Source organism: Neolamprologus brichardi, chromosome 17 (genome assembly GCF_056152115.1).
Source record: "Neolamprologus brichardi isolate AB-2024 chromosome 17, ASM5615211v1, whole genome shotgun sequence".
Taxonomy (NCBI): Eukaryota; Metazoa; Chordata; class Actinopteri; order Cichliformes; family Cichlidae; genus Neolamprologus; species Neolamprologus brichardi.
In genome coordinates, this window is record NC_142120.1 from 14,510,992 (window position 1) to 14,537,050 (window position 26,059).

Below are 26,059 nucleotides of genomic sequence, written 5' to 3' on the forward strand. Positions count from 1 at the left end.
AGGGACTGTTGAGCTCTGCAGGTGCGCAAAGGCAAACTGAACCAGCACATAAGTCTAGTCCACCGTGGTTAACTGGTTCTGTTAAATATATATAATAAGTTATTTAATTTAAAATGTACGTCTTAATTATAATCAGCTAAATGATACTATGACCCGTGTCTGGTTTGATTAAAAATAAAATGTAAGTTCCGTTTTTTTTTCTTTTAATTTACCCTGCACATCTTTTTACACCAAACTAAAGCAGGAATTATTTGGTAACAGGTCTAATTTAAGGTGGATGACTCAAGACTAACCAAAAATAAGAGTTCTGCTGTTTGACCAGCAGCATCGGTGTAAACAGACAGAGGTGGAAGTGGCCCTTCCGCTGCAGCAAACCCGCAAATCTGCTTTGGGGGCGAGTTTCTTTTTCTTTTTCTTTTTTTTTTTACCCAAAGGATGTGAGCAGGAGTGGCGCTCGGGGGGCTTTAAATAGGAACTGTCTCCAAACTTTGCGACAACAGAGCATCTGAAAACTTCCAGGAGCTCGAAGTTTGAACCAGAATGTACGTCAACAGGCGAATGGGGATGAGAGACACAGTGCTGGCGCTCTTCCTCGCTGTCTTGCAGGGATTTCCTCTCGGGGATACGGTCCCGAACCCATCACCTCTGGTTGGATCCACCTGGGGGAACCCAAGGAGATACGTCCACCTGCAGACATCCACAGACCTCAATAACTTCTACTTGGAGATCAGATTAGATGGGAGTGTGCGCAAAACTACGTCCAGGAGCACCTGTAGTAAGATAACTCTAATATTTATGCTGTAGTATAATGAAAGTCTGTACTCTCGTATGATTATTATTACTTTCTCCTCCTGCAGGTGTGATTCTACTGAAATCTGAAGCAAGAGATTGTGTCGCCATCCTCGGCGTCAAAAGCAGCCGTTACCTGTGCATGGACCTGGAGGGCAACCCGTTCAGCTCTGTAAGCAAATAATTAAATTGAATTCACTCAGTGTTTATTTGTGATTTAATCGACCTCACGCATTTCGTCGGAACCTTGTGCAACTTAGTTTTAGACAGTGTGTCTAAAATAAATATTCATTCATCGATAAAGGTCACTGTCAATAAACTCAGACCTCAAACCTTCAGTTACTTTTATTACATTTATAGTTTTTATGATGTTTTTCTGCACAAAATAATGCAAAAAAAAAGTCCATATTTGTTTTTCACCGTTTCTTTGACTAAACAGCGAGTTATTTGTATTTCTCTGAGCTATGAAGTAATTAATGTGAGTTTTTTGTGTTTGTGTGGTTTGTTTTTCGTGTATTTTATATTTAATAATCTCGCAAAACACTTTTGTTTTCCATGCGATCCGATTTATTTCTAAATGTGGATCTTTATTTATTTATTTATTTATTTATTTATTTTTAAATTTAAACAGTTTTAAAAACAAACAAACATTTATTTCATGGGATGCATCAAAGAAAGATTTGGTTGGTTATTTCCGTTTGTTTCATTTTGCCCCTCTCACCTCTCTCTTTTCCAGCCTGTCTGCCTTCGGGATGACTGTCTGTTCAACCACAAGCTCCTGGAGAACAACCGGGACGTGTACTACTCCAGCCGGACCGGCATCTTGTTCAACCTGGAGGGCTCCCGACAGGTGTACTCGGCGGGTCAGAACCTGCCGCAGACCTCCCTCTTCTTGCCCAGGAAAAACACCGTACCACTGGAGCGCCTCCTGCTGCACAGGGAGAAGAGGAACCGAGGGCAGACAGAAGAGGGTTCGGACTCCCGGGCCGTGCCCGAGGAGCTGGAGGAAATGGAGGTGGAAATGGAGACGGAAATAGAAACAGAGATCGGGGATGACGGACGCAACGTGTCCCGGGAGAAACTCGCGGCTCCATCCAGCCACGACCCCTGGAACGTGCACTTCTCCAACCCGGCCAGTCCCCGGAGCGCCGGGACAGTTGGCTGAGAAAGACCACGGTAGCCTTCAGTTAGTCTACGTGAGTCTATAGTTTAACGTTTTAGTTTAGATCATACAAGAGAAAAAATATTAACATGAGACTTCATGGAAAAATGAAAGCAGAACAAGGTCGTTCCCTCTTTTTCACACTGACTTAAAAACGTTTTTAGTCATCATTCAGCAATGCAGTGTGTTTATACACTGAATGTACAAACTTGACTTGCAACTCTTTTTGCACAATTTATATTGTCTTTAAACTCACCTGCGCCTGCAGCCTTCTCTTTCCTTTTAATTTAGTTTTCACGCAGTTGTAAATATAGATTTTAAGTCGAGGGACGTGTGTTTTAACCTGTATTCACTTTAAAATAATATCTTAGGTGTCCAGATGTTCCAGCTGGCATGCTCTCACGCTGAGCATTGATCAGGATTTCTTTCGGAATATTATTTGGTTTCTCTCACAAAATCACCAGAGCCCTTCAAATTAATTACCCCCAAATCAGTGTACATGTGTGCGCAATCTTTGATTTTGTGGTTTCTTCTCAATGAGGTTTTTACAGCTGGTCTGAGAAACCCACATTTCAAAAGTGACACTGATGTTTTTTCCCATGACAGAAGCTCCACTTAGCCTGCATCTGGATTACTGAAGGCACCATTTAATGGTTTAAAACAAAAAGAAAGCGATATATATGACGAACATACTATAAAGTTTTTATTTGGTAGGTTAAGATTAAATATTTGAAAGTTCTGTGTGGTTTTTAACTTCTTAAATTGGAATTAAACAGGGAAATCCCACAACTTTTCACTGCCATCACTCATTTGTGTATCCTCCACCAGTCTTTAATACATGTCTTGAAGGAATATATGTACAGGGTAAATAACCTTTACAGATGTCAACTCCTAACTCCGGTTATGTGACTTTTACAGGTGCTGGGTGCCACCAGCAAACACAAAAAAGAGTCCCAACGAGTATTTATTTATTTAAATCCATTCCTTCGTTTTATTTATTTGTGAGACAGTTCAAATGTACATAAAGGGAAACTTGGTTTGTCTTTGAATGTATGAGCTGGGGTCTTGGATGGAGTGTTGCTTGAATTTGGGACAAAATAAAGTAATAAAAGAAAATACGTTCTGTGTTTGTGAGTTGTTTTTGTGCGCTCTTTTTGGTAAATCTGTTAATGTTTTACTTTAAAAGTATTTTTCATACCATTTGCGTTGATTAAGTTCAGTTACTTTAGATAACAGCAAACAACAGTTTAACTCTTTTATAATCTTTGAAACAAAGTTGCAAATGTAATATGTAAGACTGATGATCTAATCAAGAAGAAATTATCCAAATGTGTTAGCTTATTTATAAAACTAGCCATTTTCTTTCATGTGAAGCACTACTGACCATCGACCAGTCTTTGTTTGTACCTCACTTAAGGTAAAGCAATGTTAGATGGTGCAATGCTTATCCCACATATCTTGGCAGATTATAGATCTTCTTTTCAAACTTCTGAAGTCAACTGAATGTGACATTTTTCATGACGCTTGTAGCATTTAGAGTCAACATAAGACTTTGTGAGCTCTACCAAGAAAAATAAAACTTCTCAGGGGAAAGAAAACTTAAATGTAGATGTGTTAGTGTGACCTCAAGAGGTCCAGAATTTTGGGAGGAGCTTCAAAGCACTTTAAACATGTCTTTTTCTTCCTTCACACAGACTTTAATCCAACAGTTGCTACTAAATTATGCTTGATTTTGAACTCTGAGTGGCAATGAGCTTTTAAAAACTGTAATAACTCTCTATATGAGGTTCATACTGTAGATGTATTGGATGTAATTTATATGTTAGGATCCCTGTAGTGATTTAGGTCAGTATGATCACGTATGTTAAGAATTTCCATGTTGTGTTTGGTGTGTATAATGTGACATTTGGACTTCTTTTTAAAAGCCGTAAACAGTTTTGGGGGATTTCCATTTCACAAATACCTATTTTATATATTGTTGTGTTGGAATTTGTATTTTAATATACTTGTGAATAAACTGAACTGCATGAGAGTGGTATCCATGATGCCCTGTCAGAGTTTGCAAGTTGTTGTTTTTTTTTAAGGATATCTGTTACTTTGACCTACCGAGAGACTCACAACAGGATATTAAAAATAGGTGGAAGCAGCAAAACTGATCTCCCATCAGCACTTAAAGACATCCAACATGGATTCAAAAGAAATTGAAAATGCTGACTTAGCACCGTAACCGTAGCAGAGGAAGTAGCACCAGTAATGTCAACAAATCCTTCAATGCAAACAACAGCAGCCGTTTGTGTCTGCCCTCAAATATGACAAGTTTCCCAAAAACATAATCCCCCCCCCTTATTTATTATTCTAACATTATAAAATCCAGTGCACTAACTTTTAGCATTAGCATTAGATTGAATCATATCTCTAAACATGGTTAAATGTATCTGTGCTTCCTTTACCTTTCCCTCAGAATTAAGAAAAGCGGAAATCTAAAACACTAAAGTACAGTATGCATCTCTATTTTGTATTGAGGTTCAGTCTAGTAAAATAACCTTTAACCTTTGTGGGGACCATTTGATTCCCATTTTACAAATACGTGAAGATCATTTGAGTTCAGTGAACTCATAGCCTTGTTCAAGAAACCATTTTGAGATTTGACCTTTGTGACATGCTTTGTTTTCCTGCTGGAAGCAGCCATCAGTAGATGCCGTGTTCATAAACGGATGATCAGCAAAAATACTCATGCAGGGTGACTATTAACCCTACACCAGCCTGAATTGTTGATAGAAGCCAAGATGGATCAATGCTTTCATGCCGTTCTCATCAAATTCTGATCCCACCATCTGAATGTGGCAGCAGAAATGGACTCATCAGACCAGATGACACGTTTCCAATCTTCTCTGGTCTCATTTGGTGAACTGTGAAAATTGTAGCCTCAGTATCCTGTTCTGAACTGGAGTGTGGTCTTCTACTGCTGTAGCCCATTAAGAGATGCCTATGTGTTAAATTGGTTTTCATCAGCTTTTCAGTTATACACAGCTATTGGGAATAAATCAGACCATGGTTTATTGATTGAGGTCATCATGAGCTGCATCAGTCATTTATTGGAGATAAAATGATGTCAGACAACATAAAAAGATCTTATGAATATGTAGCACCCAGAAAAAAGACAATACATCCACAAATGTCCTGCAAGTAATTTCACAGCATTCTGTGATTTGTGCAACTTGTTTTTTCCCCTCATTATTTGTGATTGTATGAAATGTTAAACACAAACTCAAAGTATCAGTGCTCTCACGAAATATTGCACACAATAAAATGAGCAGCAGCACAACTGCCACACAAGAAATGCCACAATACATTAAATACTTCAAACTTTGGTGTAACACGATAAAAGAGGCAATTTAATGATCAGTTTTTAAACAATTTAAATATGAAAGGTCACCTTACTGGCCTACAGCTGGACAGACATGGTTTCATGATGAAACAGAACTGTACACCGAATCTGAGCGTTGATCCACAGTGAAACACAGCGACTGAGAAAACATGAATTACCCTGTGCAACGTAGCCTTCAGTTACCTGTGCTAGATTAGTGCTTATAATAGTTCCATCATCCATCAGATAGTGTGTATATATACACACAAGCAGAGAACATCTACCCCTTTATTTTCTTTTGTGCTATTCACCATCTGCGAGGTTCTCCAGGTGGTCCTTCCTGTTGGTAAAAACACAGCGAGCAGCGGAGAGGACCGGCCCAGACTCAGACTCACTCAGAGTGAGAATAAAGCGGCTGATGCCCGTGTTCGGACAGGGTGAAAACACTTGCTGCATTTTCGCCCCTGCAGGTAGAGCGCAATTTAAGTCCTCCACAAGGTGCCAGATGGCTACACGAATGTAAGCACCGTGGCTCACCACCAGCGTGTGGACAAGCACGCCCTGAAGGCCGTCAGCTGAGCAGCGGGGAGGGGTGTTGGAGGCAACGGCCGCGGTCCCCTGGGCGACATCTCCAGATGCTGAAGCTCCTGAAGAGGCAGCCGGTCCTGATGAGAGGTGCTCATCCAGCATTTGCTTGAAAAGAGCTTTGAGGAATTTTTTGAATCGCAGCTTCACCTGAAAGCAACATGACAGCTCAGAGAGCCATTCGTTTTTCCATGTAATTTTCAGTCCTCGTACCTACTGTATATTAAAACATCAGAGCTGCTGTGAATACTAGATTTTAAAAAAAAAGAAAAAAAAACAACCTTCAACCAAAAGGCCAAAAAGATTTTGATTCCTGCAGCATTTCCACTGGAGAGATTTACTTTTTTCATCTTTGGTTTAAAAAGTCTGACTTTGATTTATCCAACTCAAACTCTGAGTTTATGCAGAAAATCTAATATGTATCTACTGATTTATCAATCAATCTAGACCAACTTTGTCTGTGGAAGTTCTTAAATTCAACTCAGTATAAAGCATGAACTCACATTTTCTTTTATGGATTAATTCATTCATCCTTTCTAGTCTGCCCTCAAACATATTTATTTCTTGTTCAGCCATTCTCTATAAACCCAGCCACGCTCAAACAGAAGTCCAAAACTTGACCCATTACAGACTTTAAATGATGCCTCCCTCATTTTCATGCTGAAGGAGAAAAGCATAAGAATAGAAAAAAGTGAGAATGAAGAAACAGAAATAAATGCATCCACCACATTCACAGGTTACTGCCCATAAAACAACAAATGTGACCTCGACCTTAAGGACAGTTTTGCTGAAGACCAATTAGGTGATCACCATGTTCATTTCACCAAAATCGGACCAAATACTGTAGTAAGAGAGCAGGACAGTTGTGGGATAAGCTCATCAGTTCTACGATTGGATGAGCTAAAAATAACTGAATAAAGGGGATGAATAATTAAATCAAAAGTAAATAAATTAGAAAATTAAGACAAAGGTAGATAAATAGAACAGAAAAAAATAGTAACTCCGTTATCATTAACTCAATTTCTTTACTATTACCACTGATGTTGCCATTTCGGTTAATAATATAAATTTTAGGCTAATGTATGAAAATGGACCCTGAAAAGCTCTAGACTGCTGGTCAGAGAGGGGTGGGCCATTTATATGGATACACCGTATTAACATGGGAATGGTTGGTGATATTAAAGTCCTGTTTGTGGTACATTAGTATATGTGAGGGGGCAAACTCCTCAAGATGGGTGGTGACCATGGTGGCCATTTAGAAGTCGGCCATCTTGGATACAACTTTTGTTTTTTCAATAGGAAGAGGGCCATGTGACACATCAAACTTATTGGTAATGTCACAAGAAAAACAATGGTGTGCTTGGTTTCAACGTAACTTTCCTGAGTTATTTACAAGTTTCTCTTTGTTCACAGCCATTGACATGTTGAAGAGGTTAACATGGGCAAAAACAAAAATTGGAACAGGACCCTCAGTTCACGCAGAAGATTTTGTTCAGTGATGAGGCAAACTTTTATGTGAATGGTGAAGTTAACAAACAAAACCACCGCTATTGGTCTGACACTAACCCACAGTGGATGGATCCCTCCAAGACTGTCGGAATAACAAAAGGGATGGTTTGGTGTGGTATATGGGGTATAACGATAGTGGGTCCCATTCTTCATCAATGGAAACCTCAAGGCCACTGGATATGTGAAATTGCTACATGATGATGTGTTTCCCTCTTTATGCACTGAAGCTGGCACGTTCCCTGAGTTTTTCCAGCAAGATGGTGCACCACCACATTATGGGTGCCAGGTCCGAGCATTCCTATTTGAACAGTTTACTGGAAAGTGGATTGGTCGTCATGGGCCAGTTGAATGGCCCCCAAGGTCTCCCGATCTGACCCCCTTAGACTTTTATCTTTGGGGTCATCTGAAGGCAATTGTCTATGGTGTGAAGATACGAGATGTGCAGTACCTGAAACTACGGATACTGGATGCCTGTGCTGGCATTTCTCCTGCAGTGTTGCTATCAGTGTGTGAAGAGTGGGAGAAGAGGGTTGCACTGACAATCCAACACAATGGGCAGCACATTGAACATATTTTATAAGTGGTCAAAAACTTGTAAATAACTCATGAAAGAATAAAGTTACGTTGAAACCAAGCACACCATTGTTTTTCTTGTGACATTACCAATAAGTTTGATGTGTCCCATGGCCCTCTTCCTATTGGAAAAACAAATGTATTCAAGATGGCCAATTTCTAAATGGCCACCATGGTCACCACCCATCTTGAGGAGTTTGCCCCCTCACATATACACTGTAAACCCGAATCAGTTCACTGAACTTAAAACATTTGTGGAAACTGATTACCTCAAAAGTTTTAAGTACACAAACTCATCTCTTCTAAGTATGGGGGTACTCAAAATTTGTATTTATTGTTAACTTAAAATTTTTTAATTATATTTTTATTTTATTAATTGAGCTTTACTTAAAAACTATATACTTTAATTTTAATATTTTTGTGTTTTTTGTAGTTTACTATTTTGATCCAACACAATGCAATTATATTACAACCTAAACGCAAATTATATGATTATTAATTAAAAGATATTTATTTTTAAATGTTTGAGTTTAGACTAGTAAAAAAAATTTGAGAAATTCATTTACTTTACATTTTGTTTATTTAACATTTTTTTATGGAAATGTAAAAACATCACAAATGTTTTTATAAAACCATTAACATGGACATGGGCACCATAAAGTGAGCATTATAAATTCGGTGTAGAACATCTTTTTGTAAAATCACAAAGGACAACATCAGTCCTAATAGCATCTTTCTCAAAATACACAAAAATTCAAAATAAAAATTCAAATACTAATCACTTTTGTTTGAAAAAGAAATAAAAAACAATTTTTAAAAATGGATACAAATAAAGATGATCATCTTACAAATAACAAGAACAGGCAGGCAAGTATAGGAAAATTAGGTAAACTGATGGAGTTAAATCCACCCAAAGCCTGTAGTAAACTTAAAGTGCTTTAAATAAAGTGCTTCAAACAAAGTGCTCAGTAACAGAGTGCATGTCCTAACAAACATTGCCTATATTCCTTCCAAAACTACTCTTTCAGCAACAAATCATTTTTAAGAGCATGTAGGCAGGGTTTCAGGGGTTTGCCGTCATCAAGCCCCATGAAGATTTTTTGGACAAAGGTAAATGTGTGAACCAGCTTCCTGGGGTAGTCTAAATGCAGAGCATAGATCAAGCCAAACAATAAGGCAAATGCATCTGCAAATCTGGGAATATCACGCATCACCAAGTCGCCTTCCACCACAACGGCCATGCTTGAGGAAGTAAAATGGACAGAACTGGTCTGGGAAGTGCCGTCGGTAACCACTGTGAGAAGGGCAACTGGAGTGTCAATGAGGGTCGACTCATCCAATGTGTCCGCCTGGAATAGACACAGTATCAATAAGTAAGGTTGGTTTGAGAGAATGTGACAAGCAAGACCTGTAATCTAGCAAAAAATTCAGCAGTGTAGTGGGTTACTTTGTAACGGGTTAGGGTACTCTACTTTTTTGAAAAATGTACATTAACGCGTTAGCTTCTGTCATTACATAATTAGTATGTTTGTTATTTTTCTAAAAAAAAAAAAAAAAGAAGTAATTTTTTATTTTATGACTTTATCTCAAAAAGAAACTAAATCTTGACTTCAGCCTTGTTTTTGGGGCCACCTGCAGCGTAGCCGAAGTGCTGTGATACGCCTGTGCCCTGCTCCTGACTCTGTGTGTGTGTGTGTGTGTGTGTGTGAGGGTTTTCTAAAGAGAGGGTATTTTGCTTGTACAATTTGGTAGCTGCTAGGGTATTAAATTGTATTTTTAAAAAAAAACATGGTGTTTTATCTCACTGGCAGAATTTAAGTGATGCAAAAATACACTTACATTACATGTCTTAAAGAATTCTGGGTCCTCCTCCCGCAGGTATACAGGAAGGGCACGAAGCACTGCAGTGCGTTTCACGTTGACATCAGGCGCCTCCTAAAAAGGGAAAAGAAAAGTTCATTGAACACAAAGTTTTCAGGTGTCATTCTTTGGGGATGTTTATGAAACTGCATGGCATGTGACTCTACATAATTTTGGAGACATTTCTTTTAAGACAACCTTTCTGTCTCTTATGACAAAGAGTCTGTATCTTACTCATTTGACAAAAATCCTACACAGTATTTTAAAATAATAACAGATCAGAGCTGTAATCTGTATAGAACACAGATGTTCAAAGCAAGGAAAAAATTGAGTTTTTATCAGTGAAACGTTTAATTTGTGTTAATTTTATCATTATCAATATTCACCTGAAGATCATAATGATTCAGGATGGTTCGCAGAGCCTCCGATATCTTGCCAGTCCGTGCAGCCTTCTGTCTGTATAGAGCCATGAGTCGTGGTGTGTGTCTGTCAAGTTCAGCGTAGAACTGGTTCCGCAGGTTGATGTTTGTGACTCGGTGGAACTCCGCACAAATCTAAAATAAAACAGGAACAAAAACATCAACATGAAGCCAAATTACTGACCAAATTTACATCTTATCATTAAAGAGGAATTGCCCAACTTCTGTCTAACCTTGTTTTATAGATGTCCTATTAAGTTTTTTTTTTTTTTTTTTTTTTTTTTTTTTTTAAATTGGACCCGAACCACAAGCACAAGTGTATCACAAAGCTGAAATATATTTTTGTTTGTTATCTATTATTTATTTATTTGTTATTTATTTATTATCTGAATCTGAAGAGATCTGCTGAACTTGCATTGTTTCATGTTAAACTGAAGAAGAAAAAAAAAATCAAAGCACAGATACCTGAGAGTCAAATAGCAGAGCAGGCCATTTCTCTAAGAAGTTCTTTACCATTGGGTTGTCTTGAACAATTTCATGGCGACGAAGTGGAAAGGTAGTCTGCATCAGTTTTTCAATCATTATTTTGTTGGGCTCAGTCTTCTCAACCTCATTTTTTATCTGGACTCTCATATCCTCCAAACTGACCTGATCTTCTCCTCTTGGAAAGTTTGGGAGGTAGTTCACCTCAGCTCTACTGGCTCTTTTTATGTTTGAGTGGGGGTGCTCTCCTTCAGGGTTGTTAACACTCCTCCTGCCAGCGTTGACGGACACCTCCACACATCCAGATCTTACTAGCTTGGTGCGATACTTTCCCATCTTGAATTTTAAACTGGTCTTCCAACCATAACTTCCATTCCTACTTCCAGGCTCTTTAAGACATGGATGAGTGGTAACAAGAGCTTCTGCTGCCAAACCGACATCTCCATCACTCGGATAGGCTTTGAAGGTGTGCATCGCTGAAGCCATGGTCTCCAAGATGTTGTGCTTTTGGGCTCGAGTCAACTTCAGATGTTTTCCAGACATCTCAAAGGCTCTATTTCCCTCCTCAAGTACATGTTCAACTTCGTAAGAAAAGGTAGGTACTGGGAAAGTGTCAGGCCAACACTTCAGACGCTGAGCTAAAGGCACATGAGGAAGGATGTCTGTATCAGAACTTGCACAAGAACTGACATCACTTTCAGATCTCACTACTTTTAGTGTGCCCTTCTCCGGCAACTCTTGAATATCCAGTAGGCAGGTAAGTTGCCCATCAAAGTCGGGGTCTTTGTATTGTAAGGTAAACTCAAAGTCCAGCCTAGGGTTGAGCTTCTCACGGAGTATGGTGATTAGTTCTTTCACCGACTCAGGCCGCTTAGTTAGAGAAACCTTCACAACAACATCTGTGGTGAGGTGAACTCTCAGCAGGAACTTTTGGGATACTGCCATCATCCTATGAATAAAACAAGGAATGGAGATGATTTTTAAAAAAAATGAATTGTCTCATAAGCACTGTACATCATACCATTAACCTTATTATTAGGGATGGGTTTTTATAATCGATTCATCGATTAAAATCGATTCTGGCTTGGATAACGTAAAATTGATTCATTAAAATCCTGAATCGATTTTTTAATATAAATTTATTTTGCCGGAAATGCCAGAATCTCTGGTGAAATCTCACAAAATTTCAACAACCACCAAACAGCTAAGACAGTAAATGAGAGCAGGAACACCAATTCTGCACAAAGACTTAAACACACAGCGCAACCCGCGGATCAAAATCAGTTAGATGTCGCCTTTCTCACAGTCGGGGCTGAAAGCCGACAGCTCACTGATTCTGATCTGTCGGCGGGTCCGCGCTTTGTGTTCACGCCCTTTATGAGCTGATTCTAAAGCTGTTAGTTTGATGTCTCTCCAAACAATATTGACCGAACCAGCAGCAAAAGAAGATCCAAACTACGCTTCACATTAACACCGTCATGTATTCACTCTTACTTTTACTGTTTTGCTTCGACCACGATGCACAGCTCTCTCTCTCTCCCTGTACTTCAAGAACAGTTTCCCGTCTAAAAATCTGTTTTCTGCATTATTCACTTGCTTGTTACGCACAAGTCTACCATTGTTTACAGCGCTGTCGGCCAACGTTTTTTTTCTTTGTTTTATATACTTCCGAAAAGAAAACCTAATTTCTGCTGTTCAATACTGAACAAATTTAAACTTTTTAAAATTATGCAAAACGCTTAGCCGTGTCTCTAATAACATCAGAGGTAATGTTCATATGTTGATTAATGGTTTTCTTTCGTGTTTGATGTACTGCAGAATATTTTCATAAAATCCCAGGCCAGGAAAATCGCCTTCATGTTTTTCTGTGTTTTATCCTCAGCTACTTTAACACAAAAGCATCTGCTGTGATGCTCACACCTTTGATAAAGTCTTGCGTGTGTCAGCTTCCTTTTTATAGATACAAAAATATGTAAATATACTGTTCTGAATTATAATATTTCTGACTGTCAAAATTTCCCAGATTCAAATCGAATTGAATCGAATCGAATTAAATCGAATCGATTCGGGACCTTGTGAATCGGAATTGAATCGATTCACGAAATCAGTGACGATACCCAGCCCTAGTCCTGACACACAGGCTGGTGTTTGTACAGCTTCCACAAACACAATAATTTTGTATTTTTAAGAAAAATAAATGCAATATAATCATAGTAAACACACTAACGCTCACGAACACCACCTACTGCCAACAGCGCATAACATACAACTCCCTTCAGTTACATCACACGTCCAGATTATGAAACTTTCAGTCAAAATTTGGGTTTCTAAACATTTTTAATTTTGAAATACCCCAATCAACGTATGAAGACGGTTTTTGGGGGACATTTTATATGCATTTCAGCAACTACTGAAATCTGCACTTTAAGGGACTTAATGAATGGTTTCTTTTAAAAATTAAAAATGATTGAGTATTTTCACATCACATGAAAATATAAATTTTTAATACAAATTTGGCCCTACAAAAAAATGGAAACTCAGTAACCAATATAATGGAAATTCTCTAAACATGAGCAAATATCACAGTAAAATTGTTGATTGGGATTTACACATTGGATGTATCCTCAGTAATTTTGTACAATTATACAAAATTATTTTATAAGAACGCAACAACTGATGAAACAACTTACTTATGTGACTAAATATGAAGTGTTATAACTTACCACAAAGGTTGAACTGTGCCACCGACCCTTGGTAGATCTGCACATGATAAAAAGATGCATTATAAATAATAACACAGCTATTAATAATTATACTGGCGGGGTACATTTAAGATGTTAATGTCACAAAATAAAATAGACCGGTTGAAAGAAGTACAAGGTAATGGTAATGGGGGGAGCCATGAAAATATATATTTTCAACATGATTCAGTGTGACAAAGCAGGGGCATGATTAAAAAGAAGAAAAAAAAAACCAGGTCTTTTAACCTACAAATGTTTTAATGGCCATGAAGAAAGGACTCTTCAATAGATCTTTCAACTCACCTGTGTTTACTGTCTCCACCTGAAATTACTTGCAGTCTTAAGTTTTTTTCTTCGGTCTTCAGCCTTGGAATAAAAAATAAAAATACTGAAAACCTTATCAGCACACTAAATATACAACACCTTGCTATATTTCAATCTGGGTATTACTTTTAATTGTTTAAGATAGAAGTTGCCACTGCTAGCTAAGTCACTTTTGAATGATGCTAATGAGAAGAAAAAAAAAACCTGCCGAACAATGAGGCTGCTGTTGTAAAAACGCCAACTTTCTTGCGTTGGCAATGGGTCGTTAAAATATCACTAAGACACTTTCTTTATGTGCAATTCTTATTAAAACTGTGTTTTAATCGGTTAAAACTGTAAAAATGACGACATCATCGGTTTGAAAAAGAGCGCGAACAACCGCGAACAACTATTCACTACCTGGGTCTGTGCTGTTTAACACAAAAGTGCATTCGAAAACAAGTTATTGGCTTCAACATATTAATATACTTGCTTTTTTACAGAAAAAATAAACATAACGAAGGTTCCGTTTTACTTACAAGTTTCTCCAAATGTGCTCTCCAGTCGCTCGAGAAGGGCAGCCATATTGAACAGAATTTTCTGTCAACGTCGTTCAGGTTAGAGAGAAAACGTCATGACGTCATGACGTACACATGCGGAGCTCGAAAAAAAAAACATTTACTCAAAAATCATAATTAAAAAAGCAGTATTTACTCTTAACTTCTAAGCCATGTACAATTATAACTGTTTGAATCGTTAACAGAACAGAAAAGTTTTAAGTTGTTTCAACTTTGTGACGAATTTCAATTGTTGTATCCACAAACTTTATAAGTCAGGTATACTGTTGGGGTTTACAGTGTACTAATGTGCCAGAAACAGGACTTTAATATCACCAACCATTCCCATTTTATTACGGTGTATCCATATAAATGGCCCACCCTGTACAAGCATTTCAATTATTTCATTCATTTTAATATGAATAACAACTGATTGATCAAGAAATTTTTTAAACCTCCAAAAAGAGGACAACTTTGAGAGAAATTAGAGGTTAAATTTGTGTGTTGATAAGTTTACCTTTAAAGTGTAGGAGAAAATTTAAGTGTCTACTATTTTAAGTTGAGTTAGGGATGTTCATTAAACTCTCTACCCTCCCATCCTGTGAGCACTTAAACTAACAAAGGGGTAAAATAACCACCCAAAAAAGTGAATTAGGGTAGTGTGTGAATTTGAGTGAAGGAAGACGCAGCAATAGAAAAACCACAGATGTTGCTTAACACTGGTCTCTTTTATACCCGAGTAAGAGTCCCAGTATAGGCTCTGACCCAACACCCACAACACTGAGGCTTATATAAAGGGAGCTAAATGGAAATTCTGAATGTAAAATGTCAAAACAGTCTTTCTACATTACCCTGGTCTGAAGAAGCAGCTTTATAAAAGATCAGTTCGGAAACAGAAGGGATGACTTAACCTGCAATGTCTTAAAATGACCACTGCATGGCACTGTTGTACAAGTAATGCTCTTTAGGCCAGCTGTTTGGACTAACCTGATCTAAAGTCTCTCCTCCCGGTGGTGTGTAGTCACGGCACGACTGGCCTGCAGCATTCGCCATGTTCTTCAAATACTCTTTGTGACGCCCTTCAGCGACACCAAAACCCTGTGCCAACACAAAAAGCCCCAGTTTAGGGCTCCCGTACAGCTATGTGTAACACTTTAACATGTGGAAGCAGCAGAACGTAAACAGATCTTACTCGCTCTCTGAGTAGCGGCTCCAAAACCATTTCCATGCCAGAGCAATGAGTGTTGTTCCTCAGAATTATCTCTGCTGTCTGAAGAAGGAAACGCAATCAGTCACTCATACACTCTTAATGAAAAAGACATGAATCTCAGCATAGCCATTTCTACAGATCCTGTGTTGTATTTCTCCATAACCAGATGACATTACATTAGTTAAACATTTGATGCTGATGGGAAGTACGTGTGGCATCACTTAGTCATGTAACTGTTCACATCAGTTATTACAGCTTTGTCGTTACCTTAACTGTGAGGAAAACCGCTGAAGTGGCAGTTGGCCAGATGATAACCTATGACAGCCTCCACATGGAGGTCACTGCTGTCTGATCAGAGTGCTGTACTGAAGCATGTTTATGTCATGTTGAGTGGAGGAGAAAAGCATGGTAGGAAAAGATACAAAAGCAACAAACTACAAGACTACATTCATGAGTGGATTGTCAGGAAAACATCCATTTATGGACTTCACGAGAAGTGGACTGAGGCTAGTGTCAGAGCATTGAGAGCGAGCACACACAGATGTTTTCAGGATAGGAGCTGCAACTGAACCTTTATGAACGTTAAGTAAATGTATAAATTTCATTTGGAAATCAGGATCCTGGAGTCTAGAGGAAGCAGAGCAGAGGCTCAGAATCAAAGGTTTTTGAAGTCCAGTGTGAAGTTTCTGAACTTTGTGATGATTTGGGTTTACATGGCATCTGCTTTTCTTTGTGGTGGTTGGTCCGCTGCGTTTTATCAAATCCAAAGTCAATGCAGCGTCTACCAGGAGATTTCAGAGCACTTCGTACTTGTGTCTGCTGACAAGCATTATGGAGACAATGGTTCATTTTCACAGCAGGACTCAGAACCTGCAGAAGATCCCAGTTATTTGGAACGTGAATAGCTGCCTGTGTCAAGAAACCCGTCCATTGGCGTCCCCTGAATCTTGAGCAGTGCCATTTACAGTCTTAAGAAAGACAATACACCCTAAAAACAACCTTACTGGTCCCATAGGAATTAACATGGTAAGTAGAAGCCAGGTGCTTCTATGCTTCTCCTGTACAAAAGCACAAGTTTTGGCAGGTTGCCGGTTCAGCGCTAATCTTCCCAGGAGTGGACGTCCCAGCAAAGTCACCCGAAAATCAGACCATGCAAAGCTCAGAGAAACCGCAAAAAAACAAAAACCCCAAAAACCAGGAGCTACATCTCAGACTCTACAGGCCTCACTTAGCATGTTAAAGGTTAAAGTTCATGACGGTAAATTGAAAAAAGACTGAACAAGTGAGGGGAAAAGGCGCCTCTCTATAAAAAGATACATCGGAACAAACCAAAGATGACACCAATGTGGAGATTTTTGGCCATAATGCAACAGCACAACCAACACAGCATATCACTATGCTGTGGGACTGTTTGCTTTGCAATAATTCTAGCAGCAAAATTTTAAAGTACAGTGCAAGTGGCAGGAAAGCAGGTGCTGTAGTGGAATAGTAAAATTTGCCTAATAAGGTTTGTAAGTGTGTGAACTGACCTGGATATATCTGTTTGGCAACCTTAATAAAAGCTAAGCAAAGGTGCTTCAGTGCTTCCTTTAGCCGTTACGAAAGGAAAGATGATAACTCCATCCAAAAATTCACACCATCCAAACATCTTAAAAAAAAATTCAACATACTTGTCACAGATTAATGTCAATGAACAGTTTCTATTTCATACCATAACCTGCTGATGGATTAAACTATAAACATTATGCTGCTGTAATAAAATCTGCTTCTTATCCATTTGATTCTTTGCATAAAGAATATAGGCTTATATTTTAAAAAGTGCTATAAATAAATACTGTGAGCCATGTTAAAATGATCAAAGTGGATTAAAAGTTAATGGTAAATAGATCAGTAAAAGGAGCTACAGTGTTGGACTATTTTTCATTGATGTCATCTCTACAGCAAGATATGCGCCACCTCTGTCACAGTCATTTTCCTCCCATGGTGCCCCAAAAAGTGCACCTGAGTGCCTCACCTGTACAGCTCGTTGCAGGTTACTGACAAACACTTTGGTAAACGAGATGTCTTTGAGGTATTGTCCCGCTGCCTCAGCCTGCTGCACACCTGTCTCTGACAGCAGCGTGTCCACACCTTGACCTGAGATCACAAAGTACAGACAGTCCAAACACACAGGTGCAGTTAGATGTGAAAGGTAAACACGTGATTACATCTGTTGCTATAACGCGAATCACCTTGCAGCAGCTTTTCCCTGTTGTACTGCGTTTCCCCACTGTGTAGAAACAGAACAACAAATCCGAGTAAGACGACTCATATAAACATCTCCTAAAAAAAAAAAAACTAAAACAGAGCACAAACGTTAAAGGTGCCTAAGTCTCCTATTGCTCAAAGTCAGCCGCACAGGCACACATGTAGCCACACAGCATGCTGCAACACCTGACAGGACACGCAGGCTCTATAGGAAACACCAACATCAGCAAATCACTAATCTTCAAGTCAGGTGAAAGTATGAAACCATAATTAAGCCGCTAAATTACTACTTACTGTCGTACGAACGTTAAACTGAACGTAAACATTTTCAGCAGCCGCTCTCGCACTACTTCCTGTTTGGTTCGGCTGCAGTTGTGCGTGACGTTTCCTCCTACGTCATGACGCATTGCAGTGCTGCGTAACTGTAAATATTTTTTTTAAAAATCTCAGCAATCTCAGAGAAGGCATGGGTGTCCCCGTTTCCCCTCTAAAAAGCGCGAAATAAAATAAAATAAAATAAAATAAACGCTATCCAGTCGGAATTTTCCCCCACAGCACATAATTTAGCAGGAAATTAAGGATGAGTCTATGGAGGGCCACGAGTGACAAAATGGATTAAATATATTATTAAATAGTTAAAATATTAAGATAAAACGAATTATTCCAGATTTTGATAATTTTCTACATATTTAATTAATTGTTTAATGATATACTTATTCAGTTTATTTTGCCCTGTGATTTTACTTTAAGCTAATCATTTTGTCAATGCCTTTCTTTACATCAATAAAGCATTAGCCGTGTTTTGACTAAAGATAATTTCCAGAATTTAACCACTTTAATGACAAATGCTTCAAACTAGTTTATGATGTGTGAACATGAGCCAAGGGAGCTGGAAGGTCTTGCGTACAGAATTGTCATGCAGCATCCAACATTACCTCTAACAGGCCTTTAATTGCACTGAAGGAGACACGTGAAGAAACCAAGTCAACCCAGTTGTACCCAGTGTTGAAGATGATGGGTGTAAATGAAAAGCATGCAAGATTCATGCACATTTTTTTAATCTCTGTGTCTGACAGCAGAAGCATCATTTACATGACCTCACTGACCTTTATGGATCAACACTCTTCTTCCTCACCTAAATGCCTCCCCTGACTGAACCAAAGCAGATTTCAAGTGGTCAAGGTTCATCTACTCCATGTTTAAAACCTATGAGACTGAAGACAGACTACTATTAACAATTCCTAAAATAGAAGGTCCTACAGTGGGAAGAACCTCTAAGTAGAGAAGGAGGGACAGCATCATTATTTTATGAAATAATGAGGGTTTCAAATGACTAACAATTTACTTTAAAGTCCAAGGCTCAAACATGTCATTAAAGCTGAGATCTGAGCCCTGTTAGAAGTGACCTTATCAATACAAAGGTGAAGAAAGGTTTCACAAATGTCAGGAGTAGGTTCAACACAGAGTGTCTGCATGGCATTAAGAACCAACTCAACCAACTCAGTCAGATAGAGATACAGTGGCTTGCAAAAGTATTCAGCCCCCTTGAACTTTTCCACATTTTGTCACATTACAGCCACAAACATGGATCAGTTTTATTGGAATTCAACATGAAAGACCAATACAAAGTGGTGTACACGTGAGAAGTGGAACAAAAATCATACATGATTCCAAACATTTTTTACATTTATTTTTTACATTTTTTACTCTTTTTTTCTGTTTGACAGGAATAGATAGAATGGGCCCATTTTTTTAAAAAATCTAAATTTTGCTTCTGTAACTTTTTGTTCCTGTAACCCCCCAGCCATCCCAGGAAAGGGGATCTCTCTTTGAATGGGCTTTCCCAAGGTTTCTTCCCATCGATCTGGCCCCCTGGGGAGTTTTTCCTTGTCTTTCCTCGTCTTCATAGAGAGCTTGGGCTGGGTCAGGAGCTCCATCAAAACATCAAAAGGTCCCGTGGATAATTAGTCCTATTTGTAACTTTACACAAGAAATAGTTTGCTGTCACACTGTTTATAAAGGGTTGGGTTTTGTCCTCTGAGTTGAGTCTTTGGTTGCAGTTTATTGAAGAATTTCCTCTGAAGTAGCTGTTGATGAAGATTTAAAATCCTGCTTAGTCACAAAAATGGGCTTTAGTTAATGTTTATGACATGTCTGCCTCAGTGCATCAGTAGAAGATTTGGCACAGGAAACCAGATGATGAAAGACGGGTAGGAGTGTATATACACTACAAGTAAATATAATATGGCCAATATTAAAGTTAGTATTATACTAATCATGATTAGTTATTATAGCAGTGAGCTTGAACTCTGTGTCAAATACTGAGCTTCAGTAAAGATTCAAGTTGCAGTTATTTATGTCCTATCACCTTAAATCTTCACTCAAAGACAGGTATCTTTGACAGTGTATGTATATAGATGTATCATATATAAGAGACAAATATTGTTCTTTCATTATGTTGGCATTACTAAATTTGGCTCAATGCTTACATATGTGTAAAATGAAAATTTACGAGCTGTGATAACTGTTTCTGATAAAATGAAGAGTAGACTGATAAATTAAATATTCATTTATTGGGTGAGAAAATTATACAATGTCATAACTGCTTTAAGTCATACAGAATAGATATCAGAGCCTTAAACAGGCTGACTTCTGCTAAAACCGGTCAAACTGGGCAGAAAATATACAAACACATAACATCCTTATAGAATATGATGTAACACTATAGATCAACTTACCTCAGAATATATAAAGCATATAAACAATTACAGCAATATGATGCAACAAACACAGCAGTGCTACTAATCCAAAATACTCAAAGCTTCATAGAACTGAAACAAACAATTATTTTTAGCTCCATTCTGCTGCTGATACATACTTTAGGTTTCTGAATATTAAACTTGTTTCTGTCTTTCATAGTGTGTAACTTGAAGGCCCTGAGTACTTTCTCCCACAGTGAAAACACTGGAATGGTACAATTATTTGAGTTTGTCCTGGTGGATCATCAGGGGTGCAAAGCCTCACAGATGATGTGCAGCAGTGGGTCCTGTTACGGATTCAAATATTGGGGATGGATACAAGAGGAAAAACCACAATAACCACACTGGTCCGGCTGGGTTGAGTCAAACGATGATTTAATGAACACGCGCGTGGGAGATGGACACCATACAGCAGACAGCATCAAATCTCAAAATGGTGGAGCCTTGATCAAACTCTTATAGCCTCTAGTGGCCCCCACCTAATCATAAAAGCCTAAACATTCACATTCTTTCTCTCACACAGCGCCTAAGCTACGACCTTGGCTCCCTGTTTATCTGCTCCTGCTGAGATGGGGCAGTATGCTCTGTTCTCTTCTAACCAGACAAATAAGGCGATGACTTTCTGGAACAGTATTTCTTATAACTCACAGTATAATGCATCATAAAACAATATCATTCATTCACAATAAATCAACAGTCTAATGTAATGCAAATCAGTTTACCAAATGTAATAGTTATCACCTTCTTCTAATTCAGGAGAATAATAAAAAACTAAAACTACATAATAATTCACAATCTTTAATTAGGGGTCTAACATGGCATAAAATAATATTATAATCTGACAGTCCCTCAGTCTGTCCTCACTCTGGACACTTGCAGTTGTCACACATGGAAATCAAATGTGTGATAATCTGCAGGATTCAAACACAAGTGTAACTTATAAATACATGCTCATATTTTATTACACAATCAGAGAGAAAGAAAAAGAGAGAGAGAGTGCAGGACAGACACACAGGTGACAGTCTCAGGTGTATACACTGCTACAAAACAGCACAAGAGAAGGAGGATTTAATGTTTGTGTTATTAGGAGTGCTAAACAAAAAGAGTTCCCAGATGGTACAGTGGACACGTGTGACTCCTGTGATTAAAGCATCTTTCTTTCAGCTTAACGAGTGAACCGTCAGCTCGTTTTCAAAGGAACGTTAAAGTCCATTTGGCTCGACACCACCGAACAGAGGCAGCAATATAACATAGCTAACATTAACAGTGCAGTGAATACTGCTTGTGCCTTGATATTCAGGACTGCAAACCGAGCAGCATTCATTGACTTTCAGCTTGTTGTGTTTGTGGATATATGACTGACTTTAATTATTCATAAAATCATCACATTCACTGTAAGGTCAACTATTGAACAGTGTATATTTTAAAGTAAAGGCTTTAAAACCAAGTTAGTACAAACATCGCTAATGTCACATAATTTTTCCGACATGTGGCCAACAGTAATGTTTTAATCTTCTTCGTTATTAAACATTTGCACATAAATAAGTGACATGATATTCAGTACTTACTTTTAAAAGTTTACCTTTTGGCCGCCTGGCTTCAGCTGTCGGCTGTTTTTTTTCGTCAAAATTATCCACACCCACAGCCCCGCTTTCAAGTCTGGGATATGTTGGGCCACGAAGGATACACAGACCCATCCTTAAAATTCAGGAAAATGAAGGACGCATTTGAGGGCCGCATTTGGAGCAGCCGTTGAACGGGACAGCCTTCGTGGCGCCGCTGTGACCTAATCGGGCTTAAAATGCGTCATTTAAGGCTGCAGACCCTGAATTGTTATACAGTCCTTTTTTCCGAAAGTGATACTTAACAACCCGAAAATATAGATCTTGGGCCTTTCTCAATATGCGTACTTGTGCGTACTTGCGTTCTCGTGTACTCGTGATACGTCATCAGTCGGAGACCAAGTACTGTTCCAATTCGAAGTACGCATCAAGCTGAGAACGCAAAAAAGTCCCGGATGTGTTCTCGCTCCGCCCGTTTTATCGAGCATGCATCGGTGGTGACTTGTGTGGACTTGGTACAGCTAAATATCCCAGAATGCATTTCGTCCAAAACTCAAACGCGGCAATGGCGGACGAGCGGGGCTAAAAACTTTTAAATATTACTCTTTCTGGGTCACAAAATAAACTTTTAAGTTCTTTTCAAGCGAGAATGTAGCTGTGTAAACTTCGAATATCTGCTCAGTTTATCAAGATATCATATATTTCCAAACGAGGTCCGACGTTTTCGGAGACGTCTGTGACCCGCCAGCTCCATAGCAGACAGCGAGGTCGAGGATTATTACAGCCGGCGAGAACAGCAGACTCCCGGCAGATCGTTTTCAACCCCCCCGCGGTCTTTTCGCTACTCAGGTTAAACAAACCCCAGTAGCTGTCTATTGTATTGAGTGTCCACTAAAATAAAAATAAAAGCGTTCTAACATCTCACCTGCTTGTTTTTATTAAGGTATGTACACGTATGTACATGTACACTATTTTTATTAATAGAGATTTCACTACTGAGGTTAAACATGATATATAAGTCACTTAGATCACTTCTAAATGTTAATGTTTGGCTTATTTCGGCTTTTATTTGTTCCTGAGTAAACCGGTTTGGCTGTGATTAAAGTTAAGCTTCATAACATATTACTCACAGTTAAATTAAGGACGGCAGTAAAAACTCCGGACCTGTGACATCATCAAGTACGAAGTACGCTGGTGTTCCAATTGTACAAATCGCGAGTCAGTGCTCGCGTTCTCGGCGAGTCCGTACTTCCGTGCGTTCTCGGCGAGTACGTACCCGCCGAGAACGCGAGTACGTACTCGTGTACTTGAGAATTGAGAAAGGGCCCTTGTTTAGCTAGCGCTTCACTTCTCCTTCTGTCGCATTTGTTTTTACGTCACGTTCACGGCCGTCCTGAAGTCTCAGAGACGGAACGTTCCGTCACTGACAAAGGGGGCGGGGCAAATGCGTCAACAGAGATCAAAGGCTACAAAAACCCTTAAATAGGGCTTGTAACAGACAAAACTCAGTTTCACTGACACAAACAATTTCACAAACGCACTTCTTAGTATTGCTATATCTTTAGAAAGAAAATGATGTCTATAATACAGAGACCCCAAAACATAACATTAACTAAACCCTATTGGGATAAAAATCAAGCTTCATTTGCTCCCAGAGAAGTAGATTTATCTCGTAAATTTAAGGAAATTTACGAGATAAATTGTCGTCAAGCGGAGGCAAGGGAGCAAAATAAAACGACAAAGTACATAATAGAGAAAACGAAATTAGAAAAGGCAGCTAAACTGCAAAAAAGAAAGCAACTTGAAGCCCAGGTTCTGGAGAAGGCTGATAAGTTGCAGTTTAACAGGAATGCCTGTGTTAAAAACTTTCACAAAGTTATTTATGGCGCTATGGTTTCAAATGAAAACGGTAAGCTTATCGGGTTAAAAAAAGAAATGGCGCAAGCGAGAAAAGAGCTGGAGAAAAAAATTAATAACGAGGTGGAAGATAGACTTAAAGAAACACAGAAAAGGGAGCAAGAGAAAGTCCAAAAGAAAATTCTAATAAAGAGGGCTTTCAATAACGCTCAAAGAAACCAAATAAAAGATAATGAACGGAAAAGGCAGTTGGAAAAACAACTCAAAAGTCAGGAGCAAGAATTAAGGCTGCAGCAGGAGGAAAAATATAAACAAGACTTACAATTGCAGGCAGTAAAAATGTCACGAGCAAAAAGTAAAGTCTTGAAAGAACTGCATGAACAGCTTGAAGCTCAAATGAAAGAAAGAAAAATGCATGAAGAGAAACTTCAAGCTGAGGAAAAACACAGACAGAATGTTTGTGTTTTTCCTCAGCTTGAAGATAATAGAAAGATTCATGATCCACTGAAAAATATAAAAAAACAGCAGATGTTATCAGAAATTGCTATTAAAAAACTGGCAGATACTAACAAAGGAAAAGCTGCCAAACAAAGTCTTTTAGAAGCCAAAAGACAAAATGATTTTGATGACAAGGAAGTGGAAAATGAAAAAAAGAAAATTATCCTCAAGCAAAAACATCTTGAAATGTTAAAATCTGTTGCAGAGGATAATTTGGCCATAATTAAAGAAAAAGCCCGAGACAAACTGGAGAAAGAACAGGCTGGGAACAAATGGACAGAAGCAAATTTTGCCATTGATAAAATGAATGAAAATAATTTTTTAATTGCACAGCGAAAGAGAAGGGAGGATGCAATTAAAAACGTAAATGAAAACTTTTCTTTAGTTCAGAAAAAACAAAAAATTGCTGAACAAAAGAAACAGGCAGAGACCGAGGAGGCGGTTAAAGCCTTAAAAAACGAGAGGCTGAAAAAAGAAAGGCTTCAGCGGTATATTATGGCAGAGCTGCCAAAAATTGATAAAAAACATCATCCAGCTATTTTAATGACAAGTCTGGGAGGGCGTGGCTTCTTCCTAGATGGAGAAGAATACACCCAATATCCTTACAAAACCGAAAAACCGCTCCTCAGCTACTCGACTGCACAGACTCGTCAGATCAAATTAAAGCAAGAGCTTGACAGTCTGGACAGCAAACCGGCAGGAATGGAAAATATTTACCTTCCAAAACTCAAAGGGCCGACTACAAGACCCTTTGCCGTAAAGGAGTTTGCTGGGGAAATAGTCACTCAATTCAAGCCTGTACCTCCCAACAAACACCAAATACCATTTCCAAATATCACTCCACTTCCACCTATTGAAAAATCAATAAAGAAAGTCCCAGCAGTACGACCACCTCTTTATAAAAATATTAACGAGCTTAAAACTCCTGTCCTTCCACCAATTAAGAAAAGATAAACCTTTATTAGCCCCACACATAGGACATTTGTTGGGTCACGGAAGAGAAAGTGGACAGTGCAAAGTAAAAAGTAGCAGAAATTAGGAAAAACAATGGACTAAAATAAGATAAAAAGAATAACATGCAACACAAAAAAAGAATAAAATACATGTTTTGTTAGAAAAATTACATCCATCAAGTAAGTGCCTGTTGTGGAAAGAGACAACCCAACCAGCCGCGGCAAATGGCTGCCCCTCCTAAGCCTGGTTTTGCTGGAGGTTTCTCTCCGTTAAAAGAGAGTTTTTCCTCCCCACTGTCGCCTAGTGCTTGCTCAGAGGGGGTCACCTGATTGTTAGGGTTCTCTCTCTGACATCTTTACCATCAGGCCAATTCCTTTCCCCTACTCTTTCATTTGACAATTCTTAATCGGTAACCTGTCCAGAGTTGGAAACCCTGGGCAGGTTACCGGTTAAGAATTGTCAAATAAAAGTCCGCTGGGAACGGACTTTATTACAGAGCTAAAATCTTTAAATTTGACAGGGAATGTTTTTTCTGTAATAAAGTCATTGTAACTAAGTAGCTGGCCTTCAGAGTCAAATAAGTCTTTTAAATAGATTATATTTTTATCAATCCAATTCTGCAAA

The 26,059-nt window shown here is 38.6% G+C and overlaps 3 protein-coding genes across 5 annotated transcripts; 1 reads left to right on the top strand and 2 right to left on the bottom strand.

The window, feature by feature from the left end:
- The first annotated feature begins 540 nt into the window (after positions 1–540).
- On the top strand, positions 541–2,901 carry fgf23 (fibroblast growth factor 23). The gene is made up of 3 exons (XM_006780810.3): positions 541–775; positions 858–961; positions 1,526–2,901. Exons 1-3 carry the CDS (start codon positions 541–543, stop codon positions 1,952–1,954), a joined length of 768 nt encoding a protein of 255 aa, XP_006780873.1. The 3' UTR covers positions 1,955–2,901.
- A 2,103-nt stretch (positions 2,902–5,004) lies between these two features.
- Positions 5,005–18,212, bottom strand: tigarb (TP53 induced glycolysis regulatory phosphatase b). 2 transcript variants are annotated; one of them, XM_035907562.2, is made up of 7 exons: positions 18,100–18,183; positions 17,957–18,010; positions 17,790–17,827; positions 17,573–17,694; positions 15,541–15,618; positions 15,336–15,446; positions 5,005–6,053 (listed from the first exon to the last, which is right to left on the bottom strand). In XM_035907562.2, exons 1-7 carry the CDS (start codon positions 18,129–18,131, stop codon positions 5,622–5,624), a joined length of 867 nt encoding a protein of 288 aa, XP_035763455.2. In that variant the 5' UTR covers positions 18,132–18,183; the 3' UTR covers positions 5,005–5,621. The 2 variants fall into 2 exon arrangements, with proteins under 2 accessions (XP_035763455.2, XP_006780874.2); XM_006780811.2 differs by lacking the exon at positions 17,957–18,010 and having other exon boundaries at positions 18,100–18,212.
- On the bottom strand, positions 8,547–14,486 carry LOC148097895 (uncharacterized). Of its 2 annotated transcripts, XM_087830780.1 has the most exons (7): positions 14,331–14,486; positions 13,792–13,854; positions 13,471–13,507; positions 10,730–11,696; positions 10,232–10,399; positions 9,825–9,920; positions 8,547–9,334 (listed from the first exon to the last, which is right to left on the bottom strand). In XM_087830780.1, exons 4-7 carry the CDS (start codon positions 11,693–11,695, stop codon positions 9,002–9,004), a joined length of 1,563 nt encoding a protein of 520 aa, XP_087686906.1. In that variant the 5' UTR covers position 11,696; positions 13,471–13,507; positions 13,792–13,854; positions 14,331–14,486; the 3' UTR covers positions 8,547–9,001. The 2 variants fall into 2 exon arrangements, with proteins under 2 accessions (XP_087686906.1, XP_087686907.1); XM_087830781.1 differs by lacking the exon at positions 10,730–11,696 and having other exon boundaries at positions 14,331–14,485.
- Positions 18,213–26,059: the final 7,847 nt, after the last annotated feature.